General features: G+C 41.1%; 3 protein-coding genes and 1 pseudogene across 3 annotated transcripts; 3 read left to right on the top strand and 1 right to left on the bottom strand.

The window, feature by feature from the left end:
- The first annotated feature begins 3,037 nt into the window (after positions 1–3,037).
- LOC120296191 (serine carboxypeptidase-like 45) lies at positions 3,038–8,381 on the top strand. Its single transcript, XM_039317881.1, has 11 exons — positions 3,038–3,211; positions 5,590–5,887; positions 5,960–6,064; positions 6,162–6,257; positions 6,360–6,452; positions 6,552–6,637; positions 6,753–7,052; positions 7,451–7,569; positions 7,677–7,769; positions 7,932–8,049; positions 8,199–8,381. The coding sequence occupies exons 1-11, from the start codon at positions 3,038–3,040 to the stop codon at positions 8,379–8,381; spliced, it is 1,665 nt and encodes a 554-aa protein (XP_039173815.1).
- Positions 8,382–15,280: 6,899 nt separating this feature from the next.
- On the top strand, positions 15,281–17,789 carry LOC104453974 (WRKY transcription factor 72A). Its single transcript, XM_010068644.3, has 4 exons — positions 15,281–15,304; positions 15,506–16,039; positions 16,471–16,584; positions 16,685–17,789. Exons 1-4 carry the CDS (start codon positions 15,296–15,298, stop codon positions 17,690–17,692), a joined length of 1,665 nt encoding a protein of 554 aa, XP_010066946.2. The 5' UTR covers positions 15,281–15,295; the 3' UTR covers positions 17,693–17,789.
- Positions 17,790–19,564: 1,775 nt separating this feature from the next.
- On the top strand, positions 19,565–22,018 carry LOC104453973 (SNF1-related protein kinase regulatory subunit gamma-1-like). The gene is given in 11 exon segments (XM_039316601.1): positions 19,565–19,733; positions 19,977–20,156; positions 20,159–20,418; positions 20,675–20,780; positions 20,783–20,862; positions 20,864–20,941; positions 20,987–20,996; positions 21,034–21,127; positions 21,129–21,194; positions 21,702–21,721; positions 21,724–22,018. Coding segments are annotated over 11 exon segments (1,320 nt in total). The 3' UTR covers positions 21,981–22,018.
- Positions 22,019–22,318: 300 nt separating this feature from the next.
- LOC120296190 overlaps positions 22,319–26,782 on the bottom strand; it is a 16,493-nt pseudogene continuing 12,029 nt past the window's right edge.

Genomic DNA, 26,782 nt, shown 5'->3' with positions numbered 1-26,782 from the left:
ACATTAGTTTTCTTTACTTAATTGTGATTATTATGTGATTGCCAATTTAATGAAATTTTATAGCATAATATTATTGTGCACATTATAGTCTTTATTAAACCATGAAAAGAAAATCATATGGGCCAAGTGGGAGAATGTAAGAATTATTGTGACCCACATGATATGATTTATTATATGGTTTAATAATTATTGAAATGCTATAAAATAAATAATTATTGGCTACGAGAAGTTGCGACTCTAATAAAACAAAATGGTATATCGCTTTGATGGAAGGCACATTTTCAACGAACGTACAAATAGAGTCCGGTTCTCTTTTCACCCACGATGAACAATAACAAAGGAATTGGGTATTCTCTCCTCCATCGATAGAATACATTAAAGTATAGTGGGTTAAGGGAGAGAAATCGGATTTCTTCTTTTGGTTCGAGATTCTTCGGTTTTCTACAACGATTATCATCAAGTGGAACGCTATGAATAAAGGTATGTCTTCATCTAATTGTGAAAATCATGAAGATCAAAAGATCATTGTTTTCTTTTTGTATTTCCGCATCAAAGTATTATATATATACTAACAAAAGAATGTCAATGCTCAACTTAGGACACCGTATGCCATCCTTAAATTTCTGAAATACAGAGAAATGCATCGAAGGTTTGGAATGCAGGAGCACGCCGTATGTGATGTTTTCGTTTGAGGGTCGAATAGGACTTTGTCAACTAATATAATCCTGTTGTTTCAATTGAAATGTTGACAAATCCATTATAAAAAATGAGCAATATCTTTTTTCGATAGAGATTTTGGTGAATTACAGAAATATTCTTTCAATTCACAATTACAAATCAAACATAAACGGTCTATTCCATTGATTGGTCTAGTAAGCTCACTCCCCAATTTAAGGCTCTGGCTTCCACGAGCCTCGTGCTTGGAAATTGCGGAAGAATGCATTGCAGAATGGCAATGCTGCATGAATTTGCTATATGAATGTTTTTGTTGGAAGGTCAAATACTGACGATATCAACGAATTTGATTCCTAGTTTTTAATGAACACTAAAGAGATCCCCATAGCCATACATGCGGAGGTACAACATAAATAAAAATCCACCTTGGGACATATATTAAAAAAAAAATCAAAATTTGGCTTCACTATCATGAAATTAAAGCTGTTAAAACGAAGATGCAGGGCTTGGAGAATTTAGCCTGCACCTGAAAATGCCTCCCATATCAGCCATCCTTTTCATTTCAAGTAGGGTTTGGGGTTATGGGTTTTAGAATGGGTGGTTCTCACTCTAAAATCGGGAACTGCCTATTAAAGACTGGTTTTGAAAAATTAGAATTGAAAAGCGCCCATTGATTCTATAGACTCACTCGGGAACCGAACTGTGAAATGTCTCCACTTCAAAAAGGCATGAGGATTGAGAGCGAGCGACAAGGTCCGAGGCTGGAAGCAATTGAGAGCGAGAGTGAGAGAAGGATTGATGAAACGGGAGGTCACTAAGAGCAAGAGCAAGAGAGGGTGGTGAGCCATGAGAGTGAGAGAGGCAAGCGATGGAAAGAGATAAAGAAGAAACTAGGATTTTGATATGAAAAGTTAAAATTAAAATATATATACAAAGAAAATCAACTCGAATTCTTAAAAGAAGATTTAGAATTCAAAAGAATAGAAGAAAATCTTATAAAACCAAACATCATAGAGAAAATAGCTTCCTACAAAAACACATAGAGAAAACTATATGTTCTACTCTACCCAATGCCTTTTGGGAAAGAAAAAGCATATCGTTGATTTACCTTATGAACATGACTTTTCTGAAAACAAAATACCTACCAAAGCTCGCCCAACACAAATGAACCAAGAAGTTTTGAAATTCTGCCAAGCAGAAATACAAGATCTCTTAGATAAAAAACTCATAAGAAAAAGCCAATCACCTTGGAGTTGTTCTGCTTTTTATGTCAATAAAAATGCTGAACTTGAAAGAGGAGTTCCCATTAGTCATTAATTATAAACCTCTTAATACAGCCCTTAGGTGGATAAGATATCCTACACCCAATAAAAGATTTGTTAAACAGACTTTGTAGATCAAAAATATTTTCAAAATTTGACATGAAGTCAGGATTCTGGCAAATACAGGTCAGCGATAAGGATAAATACAAGACAGCCTTTACAGTCCCTTTTGGCCAATATGAATGGAATGTTATGCCATTCGGCCTCAAAAATGCCCTTTCAAAATTCCAAAGAATTATGAATGAGATTTTCAACCCGTATTCAGAATACATCATAGTTTATATAGATGATGTTCTAGTATTTTCTTCCAATATAGAACAACATTTCAAACATTTATCTACTTTCATAAAAATAATAATACAAAATGGTCTTGTAGTTTCTCCCATTAAAATTGCACTCTTCAAAACCAAGATTAGATTCTTAGGTCATTACATTCATTTAAATACTATAACTCCCATTGAAAGATCAATCTCTTTTACCGATAAATTCCCTGATGAAATCAAAGACAAAACTCAATTACAAAGGTTTTTGGGTAGTCTCAATTATATTTTAGATTTCTTTCCAAATATAAATATCCTTTGTAAACCTTTACACCAAAGGTTACGAAAGGATCCTCCACCCTGGACCTCTGTCCATACAGACATTGTCAAACAAATCAAAATGCATGTAAAAGATATACCATGCTTACACCTTGCTGACCCTTCCACTTTCAAAATAGTTGAAACAGATGCCTCAGAATTAGGATATGGTGGTATTCTCAAACAAGTCAATAACAACAAAGAACAAGTTGTTCAGTTCATTTCAAAACATTAGAATTCCACTCAACAAAATTATTCGACAATCAAAAAAGAAATACTTGCTATAGTTTTATCTATATCAAAATTCCAATGAGATTTTCTCACAAGAGAATTTTTACAGGGGATACAATCATGCCAAGACCCAAAAAAGACAAAGATAAAGGCAAAGGCAAAGCCACTGCCGAACCCTCTAATACACCACCAAAGCCAAAAGGCTTAACATCCGTCAAGACATAGCTCCAAATGGCAGAAAACAACCAGACATTCTTACAACAAACACCTTTGACAACAGAACCCATATCATCTGAACCCATGCTAGCCTTTAATCAGTTAGCCAACATACTACCAAAAGAAACAATATTGCTACTTGCCCAGTCTTTACAAAATGTAAAGAAAGAGCCATCCAGTGCCATAGAGGTAAGTAAAAATCCTTCCCCGCTTGCTACACAAAAACAAGCGGAATACAAAAGAATTTCGAGTGAGGTGGTCATTAGGTCTCGGGCAACCCCTCCTTCTCAAAGGTCAAAATTTTTCCCCAAAACATCTTTCCAAAAATATTGATTGTGGAAGACGGATTCTTCGATGAAGATCCAATAAAATTTGCAAAAACATATTTCCAAAAAATTGGCTTTTCAAACCCCACAATACAAACAAAACCCTTGCTTATTATGAGCAAATTTTAGTGGAAACAGAATCGGCAAGGTTCACTCACTTTGCTGATAAAAACAATACGTAAAACATCCTTTTTCTACTATATCCATCGGAAAGTCATACACCCCCTCACAATGGGGAGCCTCACCCCATACACCCAGAAAATTCCAAACCAGACTTACCCAAAGCCTGCCATATACTCCTCCTCATATACATACTTGGGACTACCAACAATCTTGGTGGAACGTCTTTTCAGACATTTAATACAAATTTCCAACACTCCTGGTTATTATTCTTCAAAGACAATTTCCCAAGACAAAGCTTACCAAACTGGTTTGACTCCTGGTGGGATCTCTTTGGTCCTTTAGACATAATATTACACCCCATAGTCAAACAAGGATACAAGGTTTTCAGTGAACAATTCATACCAACACCTCATGATATAAGGTTCCCATGCCTTCTGCATTTCTTCATAATATTCAGAATCTCTTGGGTAACAGCATGGGAATTTGAATACAATACATCCAATAAACCAGGTGTACCAGTACTTGTCCGAAAATACAAAACAAAATGGTGGGATGGATTCAGATTTTTTGATCAAGGATCCGAAGCTGCGGTTAAAACATGGCTAAAAAGCCAGAAAACCCAAATAATCGCATCCCCATCAAATACATCGTTCTTACAGGAAAAATCCATGGCAAGTGCAGACTTGCAGCAGTCCAAAACAGAGAGGATTACCGCAACATCCTCAGGACAATGCTCTCGAAGCGAAGAATCACAATGTGGATCTTCTAAATCTCAAGACAAATCAAGACGGATCCTCCCAAGTCACATCACAGTGGAAACACTAATGAAGACGCGCTACGGGATCAATGCGGACAGAGATTAAACTCAAAGACATCACATGCCAACACTATTACGAGCGGCGCAAAGACTATACACCGTACCGTAATAGACATACACTGTTCATACACTGTTCACTATTCACTTTACATGTTCACTCGCATCTTGTTCACTTTACACTTTGTTCAGACCGTAGCACCCACTATAAATACACCCTCTCAACATAGAAGAAGGGGCTCGAAATTTTCCAGATTTCTCTCTTCTTCTTCTCCTCTCTCACTTGTAACCCATCACCCCTTCCATCTCCATCCTCATCTCTTCCATCTCCAAGCTCTCTTACCTTGTATCCCCTGGTTTCAAAGTAAGTTAGTTTTCACATACATAGTTTTATACAGGGTTACCAACTTACATGATAGTTGGTTAACCATTTCTTGTAATACACATCAATACTCGAGTGCGGATTACCGCCCTAGTGGATGACTTGATGTTTTAAGTTTCTGCATCTTTCAATACATGTAATTTCAGCTTTATTTAATACAAGTTCAGACCACCTTCATGGTTGGTTTTGTTTATGCATACTCTTACTTTATATCTTATATATTGCTTTTGGTCTTTACATTATTTTTAATTCTCGCGATTTTATTTAAGTCATTTACTTTCCTGTTCTTATACATCATTCTCCTTTTAGATACATCTCTCTACTTTCATATAGATATGCTAGTCTTTGATACTTCTTTCTTCTCTCATATAGTACTCCGATCCTAACCCCTTTATGGTATATATATATATATGTATATGTATACCGCTCGATCTGAGTCCACACTTGGAATTGGGAACCACCAATCTAGTAATAAGATTCAAAATAAAAATTTCTTTTAGAAAACTTTCTCAAACTAGGAAACCATTCAATTAGAAACTTATTCAAAATAGAAAATCTACTTGAATTATAAAACTCTCTATCACGAACTCAAACTCGAGATATATTTTCAGTGAAGTCTAAGAAAGATCCATTCCACTATAATTTTATCATTAGATATGTTCTTGGGTGGTGAAGTGTCATTTGGAAGCTCCTCAACTCCTCATCAGGAAGATCCAATTCTTATATATTGACAACGAGCATTGGATCCAAAATAGGAAATTTCTTTTTAAGAAACTTTGAAACCTATTCAAAGTAGAAAATCTAAACTTTCCTATTCAAAGTAGAAAATCTAAACTTTCCTTTGTGTGCTTAAACTTGACATATATTTTCAATTTTGTCAAAGGAAGATCCATTCCTGCACAACTGTTATTTTTATCATTAGATCTGTTCTCGGGTGGTGAAGTTTCATCCGGAAGCACCTCAGAGTCCTTCAGTCCCTGTAAATGATGATTTGGTACTTCATTGTGATCGTGAATGGCGTCATTCCTTTGTTCTTCTCCTCCACATCAACGGCCGAGCTCATCAAGAAGCTCCCGGTCAGCCAGATGGCGTTTCTTTCAAGCAGCACTCTGGTTACATCGTCACGGATCCTCGACGTGGCCATGCTCTGTTCTATTACTTCGTGGAAGCCGATGCTAGAGACCCTTCATCTTATCCTCTAACGTTGTGGTTCAACGGCGGTATGGTAGTCCTAGTGCGAGTTCATTACTGCTTGCGCCATTGTTTGCCAATTCTGATTTACTTTGGTTTAGGCCCCGGTTGCTCTTCTCTTGGGTTCGGTGCATTCGAAGAGCACGGTCCGTTTCGACCAGCTGGGGACGGTGGCTTGACGAAGAATGAATTTTCCTGGAATAAAGGTACTTATTTCATTCACCAATCGATCATGTTGTCATGGAACGGACTCTTGAAAGTTGTTGAGGGTTATTTACACTCTTTCAATCGCAATTTGGGTAGTGTCGAACATGCTGTACGTGGAATCCCCCATCGGAGTTGGGTTTTCATACTCGAACACAACTTCGGACTACGTCAATTGGACAGATGCAGACACCGGTACGTCTGATTTGTTCGTAACGATTTTTCTTCTTCTCGAAAGTAACGAGAGCTTAGCGGCCTTCGCATTCGTAGTAAGACAGACGTCCTTTCACGTTGCAGCCAGAGCAAACATGCAGTTCCTTCTCGGTTGGTATAAAGAATATCCGGAATATAGAGACTCAGATTTATATCTGTCGGGGGAGAGCTACGCTGGTAATAGTTGTGATTCATCTAGTCTCTCGGCCTCTCTGTATGGATGTGATTGTTAATCTTCCTCCCGAGCAAACTGATATGTGTAGAACATGATTGTAGGCCACTACGTACCGCAGCTTGCAGCTCTGGTGCTGGACTACAATAAGCAGTCCCATGGGAAACCGATCAAGCTTAAGGCGATAGCAGTTAACGATACTTTGCTCATTCGGATCGCATGTTTTCGATTTGGCAGCTTTCTGCGTTTGATTTTCAAGCTCATTACCTGACGAAAGAGATCGCATCTTCTGTTCATTGATGCAGCTTGGCAACCCACTTCTCGATTTACGGATTAGTGTGGATGCCGCCACATTTTTGTGGTCCCATGGTGTCATTTCGGACGAGACATTGAAGCTGAAGGAGACGGTGTGCAATGACTCCAGGTACCGGACGGAGCTAATCCATCACAAAATTTCAAAGGAATGTGCAGGGGTGTTGGAGAGGCAGATGGAGGAATTGGGGAATTTTACTGATCCAGGCGATGTGCTCGCACCTTATTGCTTCTCTGGGACTGCTGCAATGCAATCAGCTTCTAGCAGCGCGTGGGATGCGTATCACGCCAAAGTGAGTTTGACTCTCTGGAAGATCTGTCCTAATATCTAGGATTTTGCTTGGGTTACATACCATAGGGATACGCTTGAAGACATTTCTAGCTAAAACGTCTTCAATATCAAAGTCACAAAGAATACACGAAGAAACATCGGCAAAGAGTACTGCAAAATGAGCATGCGATTAGTGAGATTTTCTTGTGATAGTTTTCGTTTAGAGTACCAAAGCCGCTTGCATACACTCATTAAGATACACCCTCTTAAAATTTCAACTGAGCCGGCATACAGCATAAGAATGGGATAGCCTAGGAACAAAACCATGAGAGCATCCCTATGGTATTGACTCACAGATAGGACTGCTCAGAATTTAGGCCTTGACCTGATTCATCAAGTATCATCTTTTCTTGTGAGCAGCTAGCTCGAAGGATGGTTCCAACTGATCCGTGCCTCGGAGATTACATATTTTCGTACCTGAACAATCCTCGGGTTCAGAAAGCACTCCACGCCAATACAACGAAGCTGCCATCGGTTTGGCAATTCTGTTCAGGGTCTTTCTGCCCACCTCTGCTGTATTACCTTCCTGATTCAGTCGGAACCACACATTCTGTTTCTAAATGTTGTTTCATGTGGAACGTGGCAGGCTTCTTTCTTATCATGACGTCGATATAGGCATCGACATCACACCTCTTTTATCGGCCTTAATCAAGAAGCATCTGCGAGTCCTCCTCTTCAGGTAAGTCGTGGACATGAATTGCCTTACCCCGACATGTTTCGTTTTCCTGTCAGAAGTATCATTGTATGTGTTGTGGAAACATGCCTCGAATTCATGAACATAAACATCAGTGTAACATTACTCATGTCAATCGATAACGTGAAATTGGGCTGCACATTGCAGCGGCGATCAAGATTCGAAAATACCATTGACACAGACGAGGATGATCGCCAACATGATCGCTCGAGACTTGAAATTCACATCCTTGGGTAAATACGCACCTTGGTACGATAATATGCAGGTTAGGCTCTCTTCCTGTCTATGTTCTTTTTTAACCAGACACGCCACGGTGCAAAGGAAAGAGAATGTTTTCGTCCATTGTTAAATATGCTTCCAAACTTGACCGTATACATTCTTAAAAACATCAGTGACGCTCGTGTCATAAATCAGGTTGGTGGATGGACTCAGTCATTTGGTAGCTCAAGAGAAGGGAAGAACGTGACTCACCTGACATTCGCCACGGTCAGAGGAGCGGCTCACGAGGTCCCATATACTTCGCCCTCGCAAGCTCTCACCTTGTTCAAAGCATTTCTCGAGGGATCCTCTCCGCCGAAAGTGCCGTTCAAGAACTGATTGATTCATTGCTCTTACTATGACGAACCATCATTAGAATGAACTGACCTTTGCTGTATCTTGATATTCCTATTTAAAGGAAGAAGCAATGTCTTCACATCGCAGTTCCAGATCCATGAAAATAAATAATGTGGACTACATGTTATAAATGTAAGATTTGAACTGGACCTGATCACGAGTTTGACGGACTGAAGAATAATTGCAGAAAGAATGTCAATGCTCGACGTAGGACACCGTATGCCATCCTTAAATTTCTGAAATACAGAGAAATGCATCGAAGGTTTGGAATGCAGGAGCACACCGTCTGTGATGTTTTCGTTTGAAGTCGAATAGGACTTTGTCAACTAATATGATCCTGTTGTTTCAATTAAAATGTTGACAAATCCATACATGCAATCGAACCTATCCAAAGAAAGCATGTATATAAAGCCCAGGATGAATTCCTGCAGTCATCTCCGAGGTGGTCTTTCCAAACTAGAAGTGATCAATTCTCGATCCAGTTTAGTCCCACCTAGGAATCGGGAACTAGATTAGGAGGACCGGTTCCCAATTTTTGGGACTAGGGACTGGACCGAATGGTCTCAGGATTGAGAATTAGACTGGATTGACTTGATCCCATGGAATTGATTACTTAGCCCAAAAAAAATTATAAAATTAAAAAGAAATAGAGTTGTTATTATGTTATCATTGTCATTTTAAACAATTTAATATATATATATATATATTCAAAAATAGTCGAACTAATCCAGTTTCCTCCTAGAATCGAGAGCTGAATCGAAAATCACTGGTTTCATTTTTATGAAACCAGAAACCGGACCAAGCCGGTTTGATTCTGGATGGTTCCTAGTTTAGGTGGTCTCATCCTTGTTCCAAACATGTCTGGTGTGGACACGGGCTGGACCACGTGGGCTGTTTTGAATTGTGATCGATTGCAAAATTCATAAGTATAAATGTAATGTGTATGTCTGCGTGCAGATTCGTATTGACCTGGGAATGGATAAGTATGAACGCCCAGAGGGATGGTGTCGAGAGATATGGACAGACCGAAGAGATTTAGGGGGTGTTTGGTTGGGCATTCCCAAAGCTCCTTGGACCCCCAAAGCCCATTGGGGGAAAATTTTAGTGTTTGGCAAATTTTTTGGAAGCTTCTTTGCCCAAGTATGAGCATTTGGAATGCTCAATGCCCAATGCTGGGGAGGGCAGCATTGGGCATTCAGCATTTCGGAAATGCCTCGCCTACTGTTCATCATCTTTCTTTCCCGATCGTCTTCTTCTTCTTCTCGTCTTCTTCTTCTTCCGGCCACCGAGCTTCCGGCAGCCATCGCCGTTGCCGCCCGAGGGTCGCGCGTCGCCGGTGACCACCGCCTGCGGGGTGCCGCGACACGCGACCCAGCGGCGCGGACCTCCTCAGCGGCGTCGCCCGGTTCGCGCAACCGGGCGACGCCGTTTGAGGTCCGCGCGACCTCGGGCCGCCAGATCTGGCCGTCCGGCGGCGGATCTCGGCATCTACAACCTCGGGCCCGAGGTCGCGCCTGTGCGGCGACGACGCCGCCCGAGGTCGTGCCGCCCGGGTCCGCGCGACCTCAAGCCACCGATTCGGGCGGTCGGGAGGCCGAGATCTAGCCGCCGAACGGCCGGATCTAGCCTCTGCGCCTCCGGGCGCTCGAGGTCACGACCTCGGGCGCCGAACGGCCGATCGGCCGTCCGCATCGCCACCGGATTTGATTTTCAGATTTTTATAAAAGAAAATTAAAAGCAAAAGCCCATTTGGAATAAATTTTGCCAAATGGTATTTTCGCACAAGCAACTTTTCAATGCGTAATTTGCCAAACGGCCGAGCATTCCCGAAACCCCTTTATCCTAAAGATATTTGCATTTGGCTAAAGACATTCCCTAAAAGCCGAACCAAACGGGCCCTTAAAAACGGAAACGAGGTCAATGCAGTCTTCTAAATCGAACCCTTAGCTTGGCCCACTTTTCTAAAAAATTAAGTACATGAAAAATAAATAATTATAATTTTTTAAAGTAATCGCTTCTATTATTTGCAAAAATAAATGAACAAAAGATGAAAATAACTATACATAAATTATTATCAATAATAAAAATATTTCTTATTGGTTAATTAATCCAAATGATAAATGATTCATTTTCCGCAAATGATATGTCTTTTTTAGGAAAAAAACTTAATGATGGAGGAAAATATTGTATGAGAATTCAATTTTTAAAAATATATTTAGTTTTTCTTTATTTAGTAATATAGACCAAAATCATTTTGTAGTGTCCGGATTTCATTTGGAAAATAATTTCAATTTTATACCGAAATGAAATATGGATTTCTCTTGTAAGTCATCCGACTCGATTCACTTGAGGACGCTCTCCTCCTTTGCTCCTCCGTCGTCAAGCACTTCGCCTCGTTGTCCCCTAGATCTACACCACCTCCCTCGCCATTGACTACTTCGACCGCGGCGGCTCTGCTAGAGGGAGCTCCGTTCGTGCTCTGAAGAGGATCTTCAAAAACTTCAGCACCAAACTGATCGGACCAAGGTCCTCGGCCTCGGTTTGCTGCTCCAGCAACCGCGCCGCTCCATACAACAAGCTCTCTCACCTCGAGTACCGGTTTCTCAAGCTCAGAGCTTTTCATGTCTAGCTCCAGAACTCCACAAGGTCGTATGGCGACAATACGGTTCGCAACTCCCTGACCTAGTGAAAAGCCGTTTTCGGATCACGACTCAGAGACCTGCGCCGTCGTCTCGGCGGCGTCAGTTTGTAGGACCTCAACAAGCGCGGGTGCCGACGCCTCTGGTGGTGTCGGCCGTGTTAGGGAAAGGACGAGCGAGTTCGACCTAAAAACAATCATCATCTACTTCAAAGCAGAGGAGGGTGAAGAGCCACGAGCAGACAGAGAGAGGAGAGAGACGAGTCGGTTTCGAGTCAACTTGGAAGAAAGGAGAAATTCTGGAAAATGTTCATTTTAGTATTAGGAATTCGCTTCCCTAATCTTATGTATGAATATTTTTGCTAACTAGAAAGTATTTTCGGCGGACTAAACAGGTGCAAGTTCAGAAAACTAATTCTGAAAAACACTCACTTAATTAAACACACCCTTAATTGGTCATGTCCATTTGTGGGTATCAACTTGCATTTCTTTAATATAGTTTGACATTGACAGCTCATATAGGCACACCTGTATCCTTCTTTTAATTATTGGGTGTATCAAAATTTAATCACATGCACATCCCAAGTGGTGTAGTAAGATTCAAGTAGGTCAATGGGCTGCTGATTTGAGTATTTTGAACCTGACATTTTGGAAATTGATTTCTTAAGTTAGAGAACCCCGAATATTTTTCTTATATATTTTTTGGGATAATTTAATGACTCGCCGACTTAGTTGCAATTGTTTAGGATATCGTCACCAACTTAGTTGGATATGTACCTTTTCTTCTTTCTGATTATTAAGTCTACATTATGGATTCTTCATAGAATAAAATTAAACGGACTGGATTATCTATTTTAATCGAAGGCAATACCTTCCAACTAATGATAGCAGTCAAGAATCAAATAAATTGTATCTATTAGGTCCTAATAAAATCAAGTGCTTGCGTAAATAATCTTTCTACGCTCTTCAATGGTATATGAGATATATGTACATATTACACTTATGCGATATTTCACCTCAAGGAGTAGTATCCCCTATGAGTCTAACCTAATTTAATTGAATATAATCTTGCTAAAGTTTCGACCAAAAAAAAAAAAAAATCTTGCTAAAGCGAACATATTATTCTCTTGAACAGCCATGATGCCTCTAATGTGAATAGGGCCAAGTCGTTTATCATGTGTGTATTCTATAATTCTAAATCAAGAGAAACCACCCCCCCCAAAAAAAAAAAAAAAAAAGAGAGACAAAAATTAGGTTTCAACATTGGCCAGAGAATGACATTATAATTGAAAAATGAGCCGCAAGAGTCATGTTTTGGTTTACTGGTTCCACCTAAGATTACGCACTTGGAAAATTAAATATATTCATATACAAGTATGTGTCAATACTATCTCAAACATTGTGTAGAGCGAACGGATCTAAAAATGGGGATTTTTTTTTTTTTTTTTTTAGAGTCAATGGATTAGATCATGCTTACAAAGTGCTTACACCCAATAATTGATAATTTAACGTTCCTTAGGAGAATACTAAGCTCGTAATTTTCAGTCAACTTCCTTCCTATTCTATATTTTATATATTATATTTTATGAAATGCTCGTGGAACTGTGATGGCCTAATCGATTTCAAACGTAAGAGAATGGATCATACATATGCAAATGCCTTTATTCTATTTTTTAGTTTGACTAGGTCTTGGTGACCGTGTTTTGGTTTAAATTAGTTGATCCAATTCATCGGAATCGTAGGTGTATCCTTTACATGATGTTTAATTACTTGAGCCGGCACTAATGTTTCGCCCGAAATGAAGTGAAAATGAAGCTTAATCATAAACTTTAAAAGTTGCTCATTATTCGTCTGTTCATAAATCAGAAGACTTTGAGGGTTTAACCAAATTCTCTTTCCTTCTTATTTACAACACATTGGACAACGTGTTTAGCTTTTTTTATTCATATATTATACGAGGCAATTCATATTTCAATTGTGTCTTCTATGAGAATTAAAATGGCATTCATATTACACGTGGAGTTTTATATAGATGCACGTAGATGAAGGGTATGCGTGTTTACATAGAATTAATTAGGATTCTTGTATGTTATCTTGTCACTACACGGACCACGTGCATCTAATATAGCTGTTACTTTTGCAACTACTGGTAGTTTAATAGCAAGCTCCAATCCGCAGTTTCGACCCTTGAATGCTTGGGAAGTGTTTCGCCCCTGAAGGCTTCATCTTGCTTATTGATGTCTCCTTCCTTTTCGATTTTAAGATCTAGAATTTAAGATCTAGAAAAACTCTAAAATATGTGAAAGCAACGATCATCTCATGAAATAAAGTCAAAGGAAATTCTTGACCTATGCCAACGGCACACCACCCAATTTAATCTTCCTTTCTATCTTGTTACAAGACCTTTCCTTGCTCCAAAGGGCTCACTTCAAGTCAAGCCAATTAATAAGGTCAGTGAAAATCGAGGGACATTGCGAAAGTAAATATCAGAAAAATGAAGCATTGATGATGTCACAGAGGTTGAACTTTGCAAAAGATAAGCATCAAGATATCAAATTCAATTGCTACAGGGACCCACATGGTCATCAGGGTCGTAGCTGCTGCTGATGAACCGCTAAAGTCTGACTAAGATGCGGTGGTTGTGTATGTATGGAAAATGCGAAGTCCAACGTTTCATTGTCATTTCCTAATCCGAAAATGAAGGTTCAGCTATGGGGATTGAATGAGTCACTTCCTTGCAGCTTCATAATAGTCTATGCGAGTGGTTGACATTTCTTAAAGAGTAACATGCTCTAAGCAAAAGCAACTTGGACTTTGAATATCCGATTTTGAAAAAAAAAATAAAAAATTGGGAGGGAATATATAAAATTAAATGAACCAATCTGTCGATCTGGCTGGTTCTGCTGGTAGTACTTATAGTTATATAGGAAGAAGCAACAGTTGTGCCCTTTGTAAACAGCTTATTCAAAACAAGTTCAGATGCCAAGATGGTGAGAGCCTTTGAAATGTCTTCTCTTTAGAACACGACCATGGAGGAAAAGAAAATGAAGCCTGCTGGTGTCGAAGATGATGACGACGTTGAGAGTTCTTCCACAGGCACTAATGAGGTATTAATCTTCAAGATCTATCTGCGAAAATTCTTTCATGAGATCTTTTCCAACTAGTTTCTGTGGACATCATGAGTTCGTGTCGTAAAAAGCGATCGATCAGAAAAAGTTTTCTGCTTCGAGTTGGCATTCTGTTATGGAGAGTTTCCTATATCAAGAGATATAATATAATTTCTTTTTAGTTTTGCGGCGAGATATATCTCAAAGAAGTCTGCATATTGCTGCCAGACATTTTGACATTACATAGATATATTCTATATTAATTTGTGAAAATTCATAACGTTAGGGAAATGTGGTGCCACACTGACTCTAGTCTTGAATATATTGATAACTATACGATTTTTCTGATATTCTAAGTAATGCGGGATATATAACAGGAAGAACACGGAGTCTGCATCAAACCAGGGCAGATTAGCCTCAAGTCATTGCTTTATAGTGAGAAGTTACCAGCAATTAAAAAGGTAAAGAGCCTCAACTTGAAACTTCGAGGGAGATTATGGCTTTAAGATGATCATTAAGTGTGCTTTCTTTTTTTTCATCTGAAATGTTGCATTACTCTTAATTTAATTGAAATGTTGCATTACTCTTAATTTAATTCGGAACCATCTTAAATTTTCATGTTTTTAATGATGCACATCAATGTCCTTTTTTATGGTGTTGTAAGTGGAGGGTCATGGTATTGGGGTCCTGTGCCAATCTCCCCCGAGGTATAGAGGCATGGCCTTTTTATGTCCGGGCTCGGGGGCCCGTGGTGGATTTATCTGAAATTTGCGATGATCTCCTCTAACCGTTCTAACCCAGAAGAATAACAATTTTCCAAATTACAACACGTGGCATAGATCTGTCTTTTCCTTCCATATTGTGATTAATTTAATTGTTCAACCGGATTTTCCAGATAATTCAGTTAAGTAGTTTTGGATGCGTGCTTCGTTCTTTTTGACGTGGCAAGCTAGTAAGTTTCTTACGCAATGTCTAGATTGAAAAGTATAATAATCTTGTCATGAAATTAGCCGGGAGATACTTACCTTACAATTAAGATCCTAGTCATATATTTTCCCTGTTAACTACTAAAACACTCAGGTTTTTGACGAGCAATGCGTTGATCAGAAGCCCTTGGAAAAGACTTCAAAACTTACTACTCATCCGACCACATGATCGAGGTTCGTCCTTCAAATAACTATATTTCATTTTCAGTTATCCTTTGATAATAAGTAATACTTACAGTGAGAAAAGGATAGAGGCGTAAGGAGAGATTATTCTGTAAATGGCCTATATTTCAATGGCGCCAGTCTTAATATCAAGAACACTTATTTAATCATCGTCTTCTGGAAAAAAAAATTATGATGTTTCTGTCCTTTTAGGCCGATCGACTCGAATCAGCTAGAGCTCAAATGGGTCTGGTCAGAGAAGAAAACCAAAGGCTAAAGTCCATGTTGTCCCAAATTGTGAAGGACTACCAATCTTTACAACACCAGTTCTTTGAGGTTGTCCAAGAAGAAGAGAAGGCCGAGATGGAACCATCACCGAACAAACTTTTGCTTCCTCATAACCAAGAAAACAATGAAGAAGCTGAACTCTTGTCCCTCACCCTAGGACTGAGCTCGAGCCAACTGAAGACCGAGGGGGAGAGGAGAAACACATTAACGATGCAGAGTGAAAGCGCAAAGAATGGAAATAGTGACATGAAACAAGAGTTGTCACTTGGCTTGTATGACGGAAAGATCATGAGTCGTGATCATGAGAGCTCGAAAGACACGAAGGAAGGTGAAATTTCAAAGAAATGGCCGCCAAGTAAAGTTCTCAAGACCGTGAGAAGTGATGATGAGCAGGCTTTGGAGCAAACCCATTTGAAGAAAGCTAGGGTTTGCGTCAGAGTTAGGTGTGACGCATCCACTGTAAGTATTTTTAACTGTTACTGCTATGACTTTGCTACGAGCAACTTTACCACTCATTTTCACAATAACCACAATGGATAAATGAGTTTCTCTATAATTCTGTTAAAGATGGGAATAAGCATGGTATAGCGGGAAATGAGGACGGACCATTTGAGGAGAATATATACACTCAATCTGTCATGACACTTTGGCAAATATATCACAAACACTTCAATATTTTGACGTGTTATTATCTCAAAAATCTAAATTGAATAAATTATTTTGAGAAGATCCCAATTCATATCCACTCATTAACTAATTTGTTTTTAAGATCACCTCATTAGAAAACAGTCTTCTACGTATACGTTGAAAAGAACTCGGTTTAATCTTAGGATTAGATTTTATTGAAATGGATGATATAAAAAAAAACGCATGTTATTCTTGACGCACAGATGGAAGATGGATGCCACTGGAGGAAGTACGGACAGAAAATTGCGAAAGCAAATCCATGTCCTCGATCATACTACCGTTGCACTGTCTCGCCATCTTGTCCAGTCAAAAAGCAAGTATGTCTCCTTCGTGCACACAATTTTTCCATTTTCCAAATGTATGCATTTTTGATCTAAACTTAGATTAATATGTCCACTATAATTGGCAATATCACAGGTACAAAGATGCGTGGAGGACATGTCCGTCTTGATCACCACTTATGAAGGGAATCACAACCACCCTCTTCCTGTCTCGGCCACGGCTATGGCTTTCGCCACATCTGCAGCCACTTCCATGATACAATCTCACTCATCGACCTCACAACAACAACAACAACACCCTGGCCTTCCATCTCCGACGTCTTCAGGCCCCGCTTCTGCCACGTCTACTAGTGGCTTGTACGGACTCGATTTCGCGGGCGATCGAAATCCAAAGCTGCCTCGACTTTATTTCTCTAACTCTACTTCGATTTCGACTTGCAATTCTCACCCCACCATCACCCTTGATCTCACCTCGAGCCCTGAATTCTCCAATCACGATGGATATCGATCCTCTTCATGGTTCCCATCTTTACCGAAACTCCCTTCAACATTTCTCAGCTTCTCCTCATCACCACCTTCATCATCATTGCCGAGTCACTTAGATACCGCAACCCATAAATCATCTTCGGGCATTGGTCCTAGGGTTTTAAATCATGGGGTGCCACCCCAACATCAATTGTACCTACCCCAATTGTGGCCAGTTACCAATACCCAAGCTTCTCATCCACAATCTTTAGCCGACAAGTTCGGCGCTGAAGCAACGAAAGCAACATCTTCGAATTTATCTTCCCAATCCGCGTTAGTAGCCGCGATGACCTCGTTCGTTGGCGACAGGGCAACTGGCTTTCTCGGTGATAAAGGAAAGGAAGGAGGTTTTGGGCTGAACTTGAAGTTCGGTGATGATCCAGCGACACCAATTGAATTACTCCGACCATCCCCGCAAGCTGATGGTATATCGTGTGCTTCTTCAAGCTACATGGACAATCCAATGGCTTTGGGCTCTCAACATGGACCGAAGAGCTCGATTTGGTTTCCGCATTCATCAGTGGCATTATCCACATCTAAGAAGAGTGCCTGTGCTTCAATGTCTCCTGCCGAGACCAAGGATCATCTCATTAAGTTTCTTGCCAATTCTGAAATGTGACATTTGGAAGGAACGAGACAATTATCATAGAATAGAATTTACGTTATGCTAGAAACATAGAACCCTGAGGTTTAAGTAATGAAGACCCCAAACTAAACTTCCACTTGATTAAGGTTTTTGCAGCTTGATTATATTGTTTTACTTCATTCCTTTTTCTTTTTTTTTGCATTAGATGGATTAACCATGTAAATGTGGTAGTTAGACGAACGTGAGAGTGTATGCATTATCTTTTCAACTATTTTGAGGTAGAGTAAATAGAAAAAAGTGGATAAAGATGATCTTTGTAGGGTCTCCACGTCACGCATGTAGATGAAATCACCCCAAGAAGTGTACAGGCATCATATTCTCAATTGGAATTTAAGGAGAGAGATGAAATTGTGACGTCTCTGGATTAACTCACTCGAGATATTATTCGTTTTAATTTGTTCTATTCCGAATCTCATAGCTTCGTCTTTTGGTATATAGGCAAGTATTTTCCTAGAATATCGTTCATCCCTATAGTGTACTAGTCTAGGCTTGCTTGCCTTTGGAGTTTCAAAGTAAAGCTTATTGTTACATTAAAAGGTCCATTCGTGAGTTAATTCCAATTTTCACATGAGTTAATTCTAATTTTTACATATATATCTCATAATTGCTTTCCTTTTGCTCGGTGTATAGTTCACTTCATTCATGCCTCCTTCGCCATCTTAAAAACCTGTAAGGAGCCATATCTTGACCCCGGGAACCACTCCTCTCTCTTGTCGGATTGGGTCGTCATAAAACCACCAACCTCTGCCTTGTTCATCCTTAAACCACACACCTCTTGGAGGGGATCCCGCTCCGATACTATATTTTAACAATTCTGAATTAATTCACTTGAGGTATTATTTGCTTTGACCCGTCCCATTTCAAGAGATTACCAATCCTAGTAATGCTCTAACTCGGGCTCACTTAACTTTGAAGTTTCAAAGCAAAGCTAGTCGTTACGTCAAAAAACGTTTCCATGAGTTAATTCCGGTTTTTACAAATATATCTTATAATCGCACACCCATGTTCGGTGCATAATACGGTTCATTCTTGCCCCCTTGGCCATTTTAGAAGTTTGTCAAGAGCTGCGCCTTGTCCAAGTCTTCTGGCTCAGTGACTACTCCCCCCTCGTTGGATCGGGTCCTCACAGAAACGTTTTAAACACTAACTAAAATGAGCATAGAATAATACCTGCTTTTGCTGTCAATTATATACGAATTCACCGTATTACACAAAACGCAAATGCAAACGTGAGCCATAAATGAACCTTCACTGAGCTTAGTTATACGTAATTTAGAGATGTAAAAAACATACGATTCAACAAACATTAATCCAAAAACTCATAGGAACATTGCCTTTCATGTTAGAAATGGGCCATCATTCTTATCCTCTTTTTTTTGTCTTATGGTCATGTATTGCCAATAGATTAGCTTTCGTTACATCGGATTCAGTCCATTGAATAATTTCTGTCGAGACGATAAGGCATGATTGGGCCGAGTGGAAATGCTAGCTCTTCGGCCAGGCACGAAGCGGTAGAGTCCGGCTCATTCGGGCACTGCCGACCCACTCTCGCTTCCCATCCCACTCGCAGCACGGCCATTTCTCCGAGGGCGACACGTCTCTCGAGTGCGGACAGGTGGCGAAACCGGGCTACACGCACATCAGACAACTGCCATAACTAACTCCGAAGCGCGGTTCATAGGAGAGACACTGGAACAGAGAGAAGAACAGCGAAAACCAAGACAACCCTGAAGCTAAGAACATCCTTCAGGCATGTGAAGAGATCCATTATTCTTTTTTTCTTCTTCCATTTTTTGGGTGTTCTTCGTGAAATTGCTGATCTATTCGTGTCGGGACATTTTAGGAATGGCACAGCCACAAGAGATGAAGGGAAGTGAGAAACTGGCGAGCTGTGATGCATACTTTGAGACGATTCAATCCAAGAAAAGATTGCCCCCTTCAGTGCAAGAAAGTCTGACCTCTGCATTTGCAAGCATCCCGGTTTCTTCATTCCCACAAGTTCCTGGTGGCAAAGGTACTAGTTATAACTACACTTTCTTAATTACCAATTTCTCTGTTTTTTCCCTTATTATAAGGACGAAAAATAAGGTTTAGGTTTTGAAGGAAAATGTGCATTTTGTTTGGGAATTGTAAGTTGAATAAAAGTTTGATTTTTGGAATGCGTGAGTGTACTTGTTGTGATTAGGTCAGGGATAGTTTATATTTTGTGGTATCCCAATTTTGAGTGAAATGGATTGCAAACCCAATGATGTTGTAGTGATCGAGATCGAAGGAGATGCCTCAGTAGCTGACGCGGTTAAGGTTCTATCGGAGCACAACTTAACGTCAGCTCCAGTCAGGAACCCCGAAGCAAAAACGAGTAAAAATTGGAGAGACAGATATTTGGGGATTGTGGACTACTCGGCCATAATCTTGTGGGTGTTAGAGAGTGCAGAGCTCTGGCGGCTGCTCTGATGGCAGGTTCGGCGAGTGCAGCAGGTGTGGGGGCAGGGGCAGTCGGCGCTCTCAGGGCATTGGTGCTGGGCGCAACTGGTCCTGCTGCAGTTGCTGGGCTCACGATTGCAGCAGTTGGTGCTGCTGTGGCCGGGGGCGTGGCTGCTGAGAAAGGTCCAGGTAGAGATGCTTCCACCGCTGCGGACAATTTGGGGCAGGATTTTTACAGGGTTATTCTGCAAGAGGAGCCCTTCAAGTCCACCCCAGTAAGGCTAATTAAATTCTGAGCAACAATTAATGTAATATAGCGTATGAGTTGTTGTTGTGTTAAATGCAAATTATAGTCAAATTGCTTGTCAATTGCAAGCCTGAATCAGAGTTCCGTAATACCGGTTGAAGCTTATTACAAGAAGCTAATTTATGAAGCATTGCCATTACCCTGAGTATGAGTATGTGATTTTGTAGAGTGGACTTGGTCACTCAAAGTAGATATGAAAATGTGTTCTTTTGGGGGTGTGTCAGGTGAAGTCGATAATCAAATCATTCCGGTGGGCTCCATTCATACCAGTGGCAGAAGATAGTTCGATGTTGAGCGTGTTGCTGCTACTTTCGAAATACAGGCTACGGAGTGTCCCGTCATTGAATTGGGAAAGCCAGACATAAAGAACCTCATCACTCAATTTGCGGTCATTCAAGGCCTCGAGGTTGCAGAGGGGAAGAGATTGGTTTGACTGCATTTCCGAAATTGCTGTTGGTGAATTAGGACTTCCTTTTATGTCACCTGATGAGGTATCCTATTCATAAGATCTCCATCTGTAACTAGAAGATTTATAGATGATCTTAAGTTTGAGGAGCACTTGTTGGCTTGGACAGGTTGTTAGCGTCCAGTGACGAACTGATTCTGGAGGCTTTTAAGCGGATGAGAGATAATCAGATCGGTGGCGTTCCGGTTGTGGCAGGGCCAAAGAAGAAGATCGGGAAACATAAGCATTAGAGATATTAGTCACCTGCTGCTGAAGCCCCAGCTTTTCACCAATTTCAGGTATACTGAGGCACCAAGTGCCTCTAGTCTCTCAATTTGGTCGAGCTTCCCTGGTTCGTAAATGGATTTGTTAAGAGGGCACTTGTTGAGCACCAATTAAGTAAAATTTGTTATTTCCAATGCGATGTTTCTCTCGTAACATGGAAATCATAATATTGGAAATCATAATATTTCCCTATTTAGTATGGTTACAGTCTGTCCCATGGCCCCATGGGCACTCATTAACTAGACCTTTCTTAAAGAGTGTTCTTCGGTAAATGCTGCAGTATCACATAACTTTTGCATCATCCAAGTCCATCTCAGTATCAGTTTCCTCGAATATTCATGAAGGTCTTAGCTTGTTGGTAGGACAAATTACTATTAATGCAAACAAGAATACGACACTTCGTAAGCTCTTTCTGTGGAAACTGATTTATCTGGTCCATTACTTCTTACTTTCTCTTGCCTCGTGTCTAGTCAGTGGTAATTGGAGTCATTATTAGCTTTCTCTGAGAAACTTTTTCGCAGGCACCTAACTGTGATGGATTTCTGAGCACTATCATCTCGACAACTCAAGAAGCCGGCAAGGTCATACCGCCAATCACATGCAAGCCTGATTCAACACTCGGCAGCGTGATCCACAGCCTCGCCTCGAAGTCAGTCCATAGGATGTACGTGGTGTCTGACGAGGAGGAAGTCGTGGGGGTGATCACACTTCGAGATGTAATTTCTTGCTTCATTCACGAGCCTCCTAATTATATCGATGATTACATCGGGTTCTCGGTCAAGGAGATGCTAGATCGATGAGGCTCTTGTTACTGGTGTCACTGACGTGCTCCAAGTACCATGAGGCAGGCAGAGATTGTTATGGAGGATCCTGTATGTCCTTATAAATCTGACTCTTCTGATTCGCTAGCATTTGTCAAATTCCTTCCCTTGGACTATGTTCTCACCTTACAGCTTGGGAATGTAAAGTCTGATTATTTTTTAACCTAGAGATCTCGTCTAGCACGACGAATCCGCGTGCACAGAAGTGACACCAGTTCTTCATCTCGTGACGAAGCCCGTGTTGTACCATGTCTATGTGCTCACACGCGTGCCCCAATGAATGAGCGCAAACCGAGATCACTAGAATACATAAGCAGTACTTTTTGAACACTAGGCTTTATTTCTTTTTGTCTTAGTAATTACAGGGAATAGCATTGAAAGTACATAGTGCAAGAAGAGAAGCTTTATATTCTTGTACTGAGGTTCTCACTGCTGGTCCAGCCTTCTTGAACCTGGATCGAGTACTGCAGATTCCAGAGAACATCTTCTATCGAAGGCCGCTTGCTCGGCTCTTCCGTTAGGCAATTCACCGTGACTTCGACTGCTGTCTTAAGCGATTGGTATGCGAAGGTGCCACGAATGGATGGATCTGCCGCGCTGCGTAGCTGTGAGGGGGTGTTCCGTCAGGCTCTTCTCTAGCTGCAATTCCAGTTAGCAGGAGAAATCAGTTCCATCGGAAACGTTCGGCTTTTGCAATGCTAAAAGTGAATGAGAATAGGCGACTGTTCTAGGAAGTGCAAGTACCTGTTGTTTCATATCGTCCAATTCACTGGTGGACTTGACCAGCTTCCCAGTGATGACTTGCAGGAGAATCTTCCCAAGCTGATACATGTCTTCTCTTTCTGCATCTTTTGGACTGAAAAAAGGAGAGAACCTCCATTTGAGAATTCCTTCATCTGAGCACTATAATAGCGGAAAATGAAATCGAAAAAAAAGACGAGCGGCACGCACATGAACGTTAATAGAGATTGGAGATTGTAATACCTGCTATCGTTCGATGCGGTTTCAGAACCCATCTGTAAAAATTGAGGAGGTAACCATCGTCAGCTAAAAGATGCAAAGAGATTTTGGAGTATGATGAGGTCATCTCACCTTGAATGGCAGTGGAATGTGGTAATTGCTGATTTTCGTGGTGAGACTCTCATCAAGCAGAACATTGTCTATCTTCAGGTCATTCCCAAATATTCCAGGAGCCATCCCGGCGTGCAAGAACTGGACTCCCCTTGCCACGCCTATGGAGATCGCCATTCTCTGAGGCCATTTGAGAATCTCTTTCCTTCTCCAATCTGCACATACATCAGAAAACATGAAACCGACGGGCGGATGACACAGGCATTTGCCGCAAGAACTGGTCCTTTCTTCTCTGAAATCTTACCTGTGATATGATTCGCTAGCGATCCATTCGATAGGTGTTCAAGGACGACAAACACCGTGCTGGCCACATTGGGGTGGTCCTGATAAGTGACAATGCAGTGTCCAAGAAGACTGACCAAATGGCGATGCCTTAGCTTGGATAGATTGTCCAGTTGCTGCACAATATTTTGTGGCAAACTTCTCTGCTTCAGTTTCAAACACTTCACTAGGACTACCGTGCCATCCCTGAGCCAACCCTTGTATATCTGCATAATAAATCAAGGTATCCCTATTTAGCCGTTCGTGTTACACCGAGTTTCAACTTAACATTTGAATTGTAAAAAAGAAAATGCTTTACCTGTCCTTGATTTGCCTCTCCATCAAATTGCATGGATCAAAATTGTTCGTTGCGTCTTCAATTTCCTCCAGAGTGAAAACATGATAAGGTGGAGGCCCAACGTCATCAGCCTCATCGTTTGAGGCATTCGCCCTGCCGAAGAGTTCAGCATTTTTGCATGTTTATCTTAAGCCCAATCGAATAAGACTAAAATTGTCTACCATGTCAATGTTAGAAGGGATATTCCTTGTCATTTCCAATAAACTGAGCGATAATACTAAAGTGCAGATGAGAGATCTTACTCGAATCAATGCTTGACTTTGGAGAGCCGCGAAACGACAGTTCGTCAGCATATGACTTGGCGGGCTTGCTATCAAATGATCTTCGTGCATCTGCTCTCCTGATCAGCACTATGATCAGTAGTCCGAACGCCCCTGCAATTCCAACGGTGCTCCAATTACTCCAAGAACGAGACTCAGTTTGATGCTTGACCCTTTTTTCTCAGCTTTAGCCGGAGGCTCAACTGCCAAAGCTTGTTTCTGGCAATAAGAGTAGGTGTGCTGATAATTTGAGTTCCCTCCGACAAGCAATTCCATGAGCTGATCACTGTCCGGTTCGCCGAACTTGACCCGACGCATGATGGAATGTTCCCAACCAAAAGATTGTGTGAAATGTCGACGTAAGAGATGACCACTGCATGAAAGGTTCGTTGGAAGCGCTCCACCGAGCTGATTTTCCTGTAAACTAAGGTAACGAATCGAAGGCAGACTGAAAATGAAAGATGGGATATGCCCAGAAAGCTCGTTGGTCGAGACATCCAAGCGCTGAAGCTGACCGAAACCATTCAAGTCACCAGGAATTCCAGATCTGAACGAGTTGTTCCTCAACAGAACACTTACAAGGGTATCTCCGAGCAAGGGGAACTCTGGTCGAGAAAGTTGTCGCTCAAATCAGCTCTTCAAGAACAGGTAGGCCCCTTAAGATCTGGGACACTCCCATTGAGCAAATTATCAGACAAACAAGACTCCTGAGGCTCTTGAACGAAGCGATGGACTGAGGAATCTCCCCGTAGATGGAGTTCGAGCTGAGGTTGAGCACCACGAGCGAGTGGAACCGGCTGACCTTGGCGGGAAGCGGCCCCCACAGGCCCAGGGACACGAGCGAGAGCACCGTCAGGTTGGAGAGCTTAGTGAGCACAGTGAAGAAAGAGTCGATGGAGAAACTCGCGGAGAGAGTCTGCTGAGAAACGGCGAATCGAGCGGGATTGGGCCTCCGCGCCGTCGCGAGAGGACGAGTTCTTGGTCCCCACAATGGTCAGCCCGTTATGTGATTGTCGGTGCAGGCAATGGTGAGAAGGCGACGGCGGGAGGTAACAGAAGCTAGTCCAGTTTGTCCATCCCTGGAGAGCTTCCGGGTACTCCAGCTGCTTCTGGATTTGAAAGAGGACCCTGGTTTCGCTCCGGACTGAGTTGAGCCAATGCAAGCGGAACGACACCCGCCATCAAACGATGGCAGAGAACGAGAGACTGAGCAAACAGGGGAATTGGCCATTTCCACAAGCTTAAAAATGAGGTTCTCTCGAATCTGAGCGGAACCCAAATCACGCAACACTCGCGAGTAACCACAGCGAAGGCTCCCCGGCATTAAAAGCCATAACTGAACCTGCAACTCGCCCATACATGGCAACCTAGGGAAGGGAGCTCTGAGGCTGGAAGTGGGAAGAGTTGCAGAGAAGACCTTCGTGGGGTCACGGAGAGTTATGAAGACAGAGTGCTAACTGAAGTTCTCGTACTCAAGGAATTTCAAAATGATTAAAGTATGAAGTCAGGAACAAATCATTTAGTGCCCAAAAGTTGCAATCTTTCTGGCCAGGGGAAAAAAGATAAAAACGAATTTGCAGTAGGTGAAAAGGGTGTGTCTGTGTATATAATTCTGTGCGGAGAGTATTAATGGATCTGGAAAAGCGACGGTTGGGAAAAGTGAGGCAGAGTGGCAAACCATGAAAATCGCATCAATCACAACACCGGTGGCAAAACTTTTTTTTTCTTTTATACTAGAATTGATATACGATAACTATAAAAATTAAGATTAATATAGTTAAAAAAACTCCAAATTGATATATATGGTAAAATTTCAAATTAGTCCGTGTTTTTGGATTCAGTAATTTGATGTTAAAATTTAATATGAATTAATGGAGGATAAATTTATTATAAATATATTAATTTCGAGTTTTTAGTAATTAAAAATCAATTTTAAAATTGTTGTGATATATTAATTTGAGATTTTTTGAAGTTCAACCTTAAAAATTAAAAATGAGATTAATATTTATATTGGGTATCCACCATAATCTCACTTGTTCCCATCATCACATGATTCGTCAATCTTTGTAAAGTTAAATGTTAATGCTGACAAAATTAGATTTTCTTTTGGTTTTCTTTCATATCTTTTTTGGCTTTTAGTCTTGTTAATTTTTGGGATCTAGAGCTACGGAAAGTCCGTGGCACAAGGAGACACGATTGGGTCCATTCTTCTCCTGATCACGCGCTGCGCCTGGGGCCATCATCGGGTTCCCCAGTTCGCGTAACGGGCCGTCGATTTCACGGCGACTCCTCAGTCAACGCTGCTGCGAATTCAAGCTGCCACCGCCAGCAGTTTTCCTTACGCCCCGGGGGACCGCGGGTAGCAGGCGCGAGGGACATCGGCGTCACGTGCCGAGCGCACGTGATCTTCGCCCCCGGAAAAGCTGGTGCAATCACGAGCTCCTTGTACCGACGCTGAAAAGTTCAATATTATCCTCAAAAAATATTAAGTTGTCGGCAGAAGGTAAGGCCAGCGCTCATAGTCATAACGATCTAGTCCTTTCGAGATTGATTAGACTAGAATGATCCCTAATTTCATGATCATGGAAATTAATTCCAATGCGTTGTTCATTATTTAGACATCAAACGAGATCCCCACATCCCCATTAATAAAATGATTAATGATACTATGCTTAAAAGGTGATTGATTCCTCGTCCAGTTTAGCTGAAGAGGCAATGTTTCATTCAAGCTTGCTCCTTCGAGGGAGAAGGAATGGAAGTAAGCAACAATC

Source organism: Eucalyptus grandis, chromosome 7, assembly GCF_016545825.1.
Source record: "Eucalyptus grandis isolate ANBG69807.140 chromosome 7, ASM1654582v1, whole genome shotgun sequence".
NCBI classification, from domain to species: Eukaryota; Viridiplantae; Streptophyta; class Magnoliopsida; order Myrtales; family Myrtaceae; genus Eucalyptus; species Eucalyptus grandis.
The sequence above is the reverse complement of the archived record's forward strand: the minus strand, read 5'-3'. Positions and strand labels throughout refer to the sequence as shown.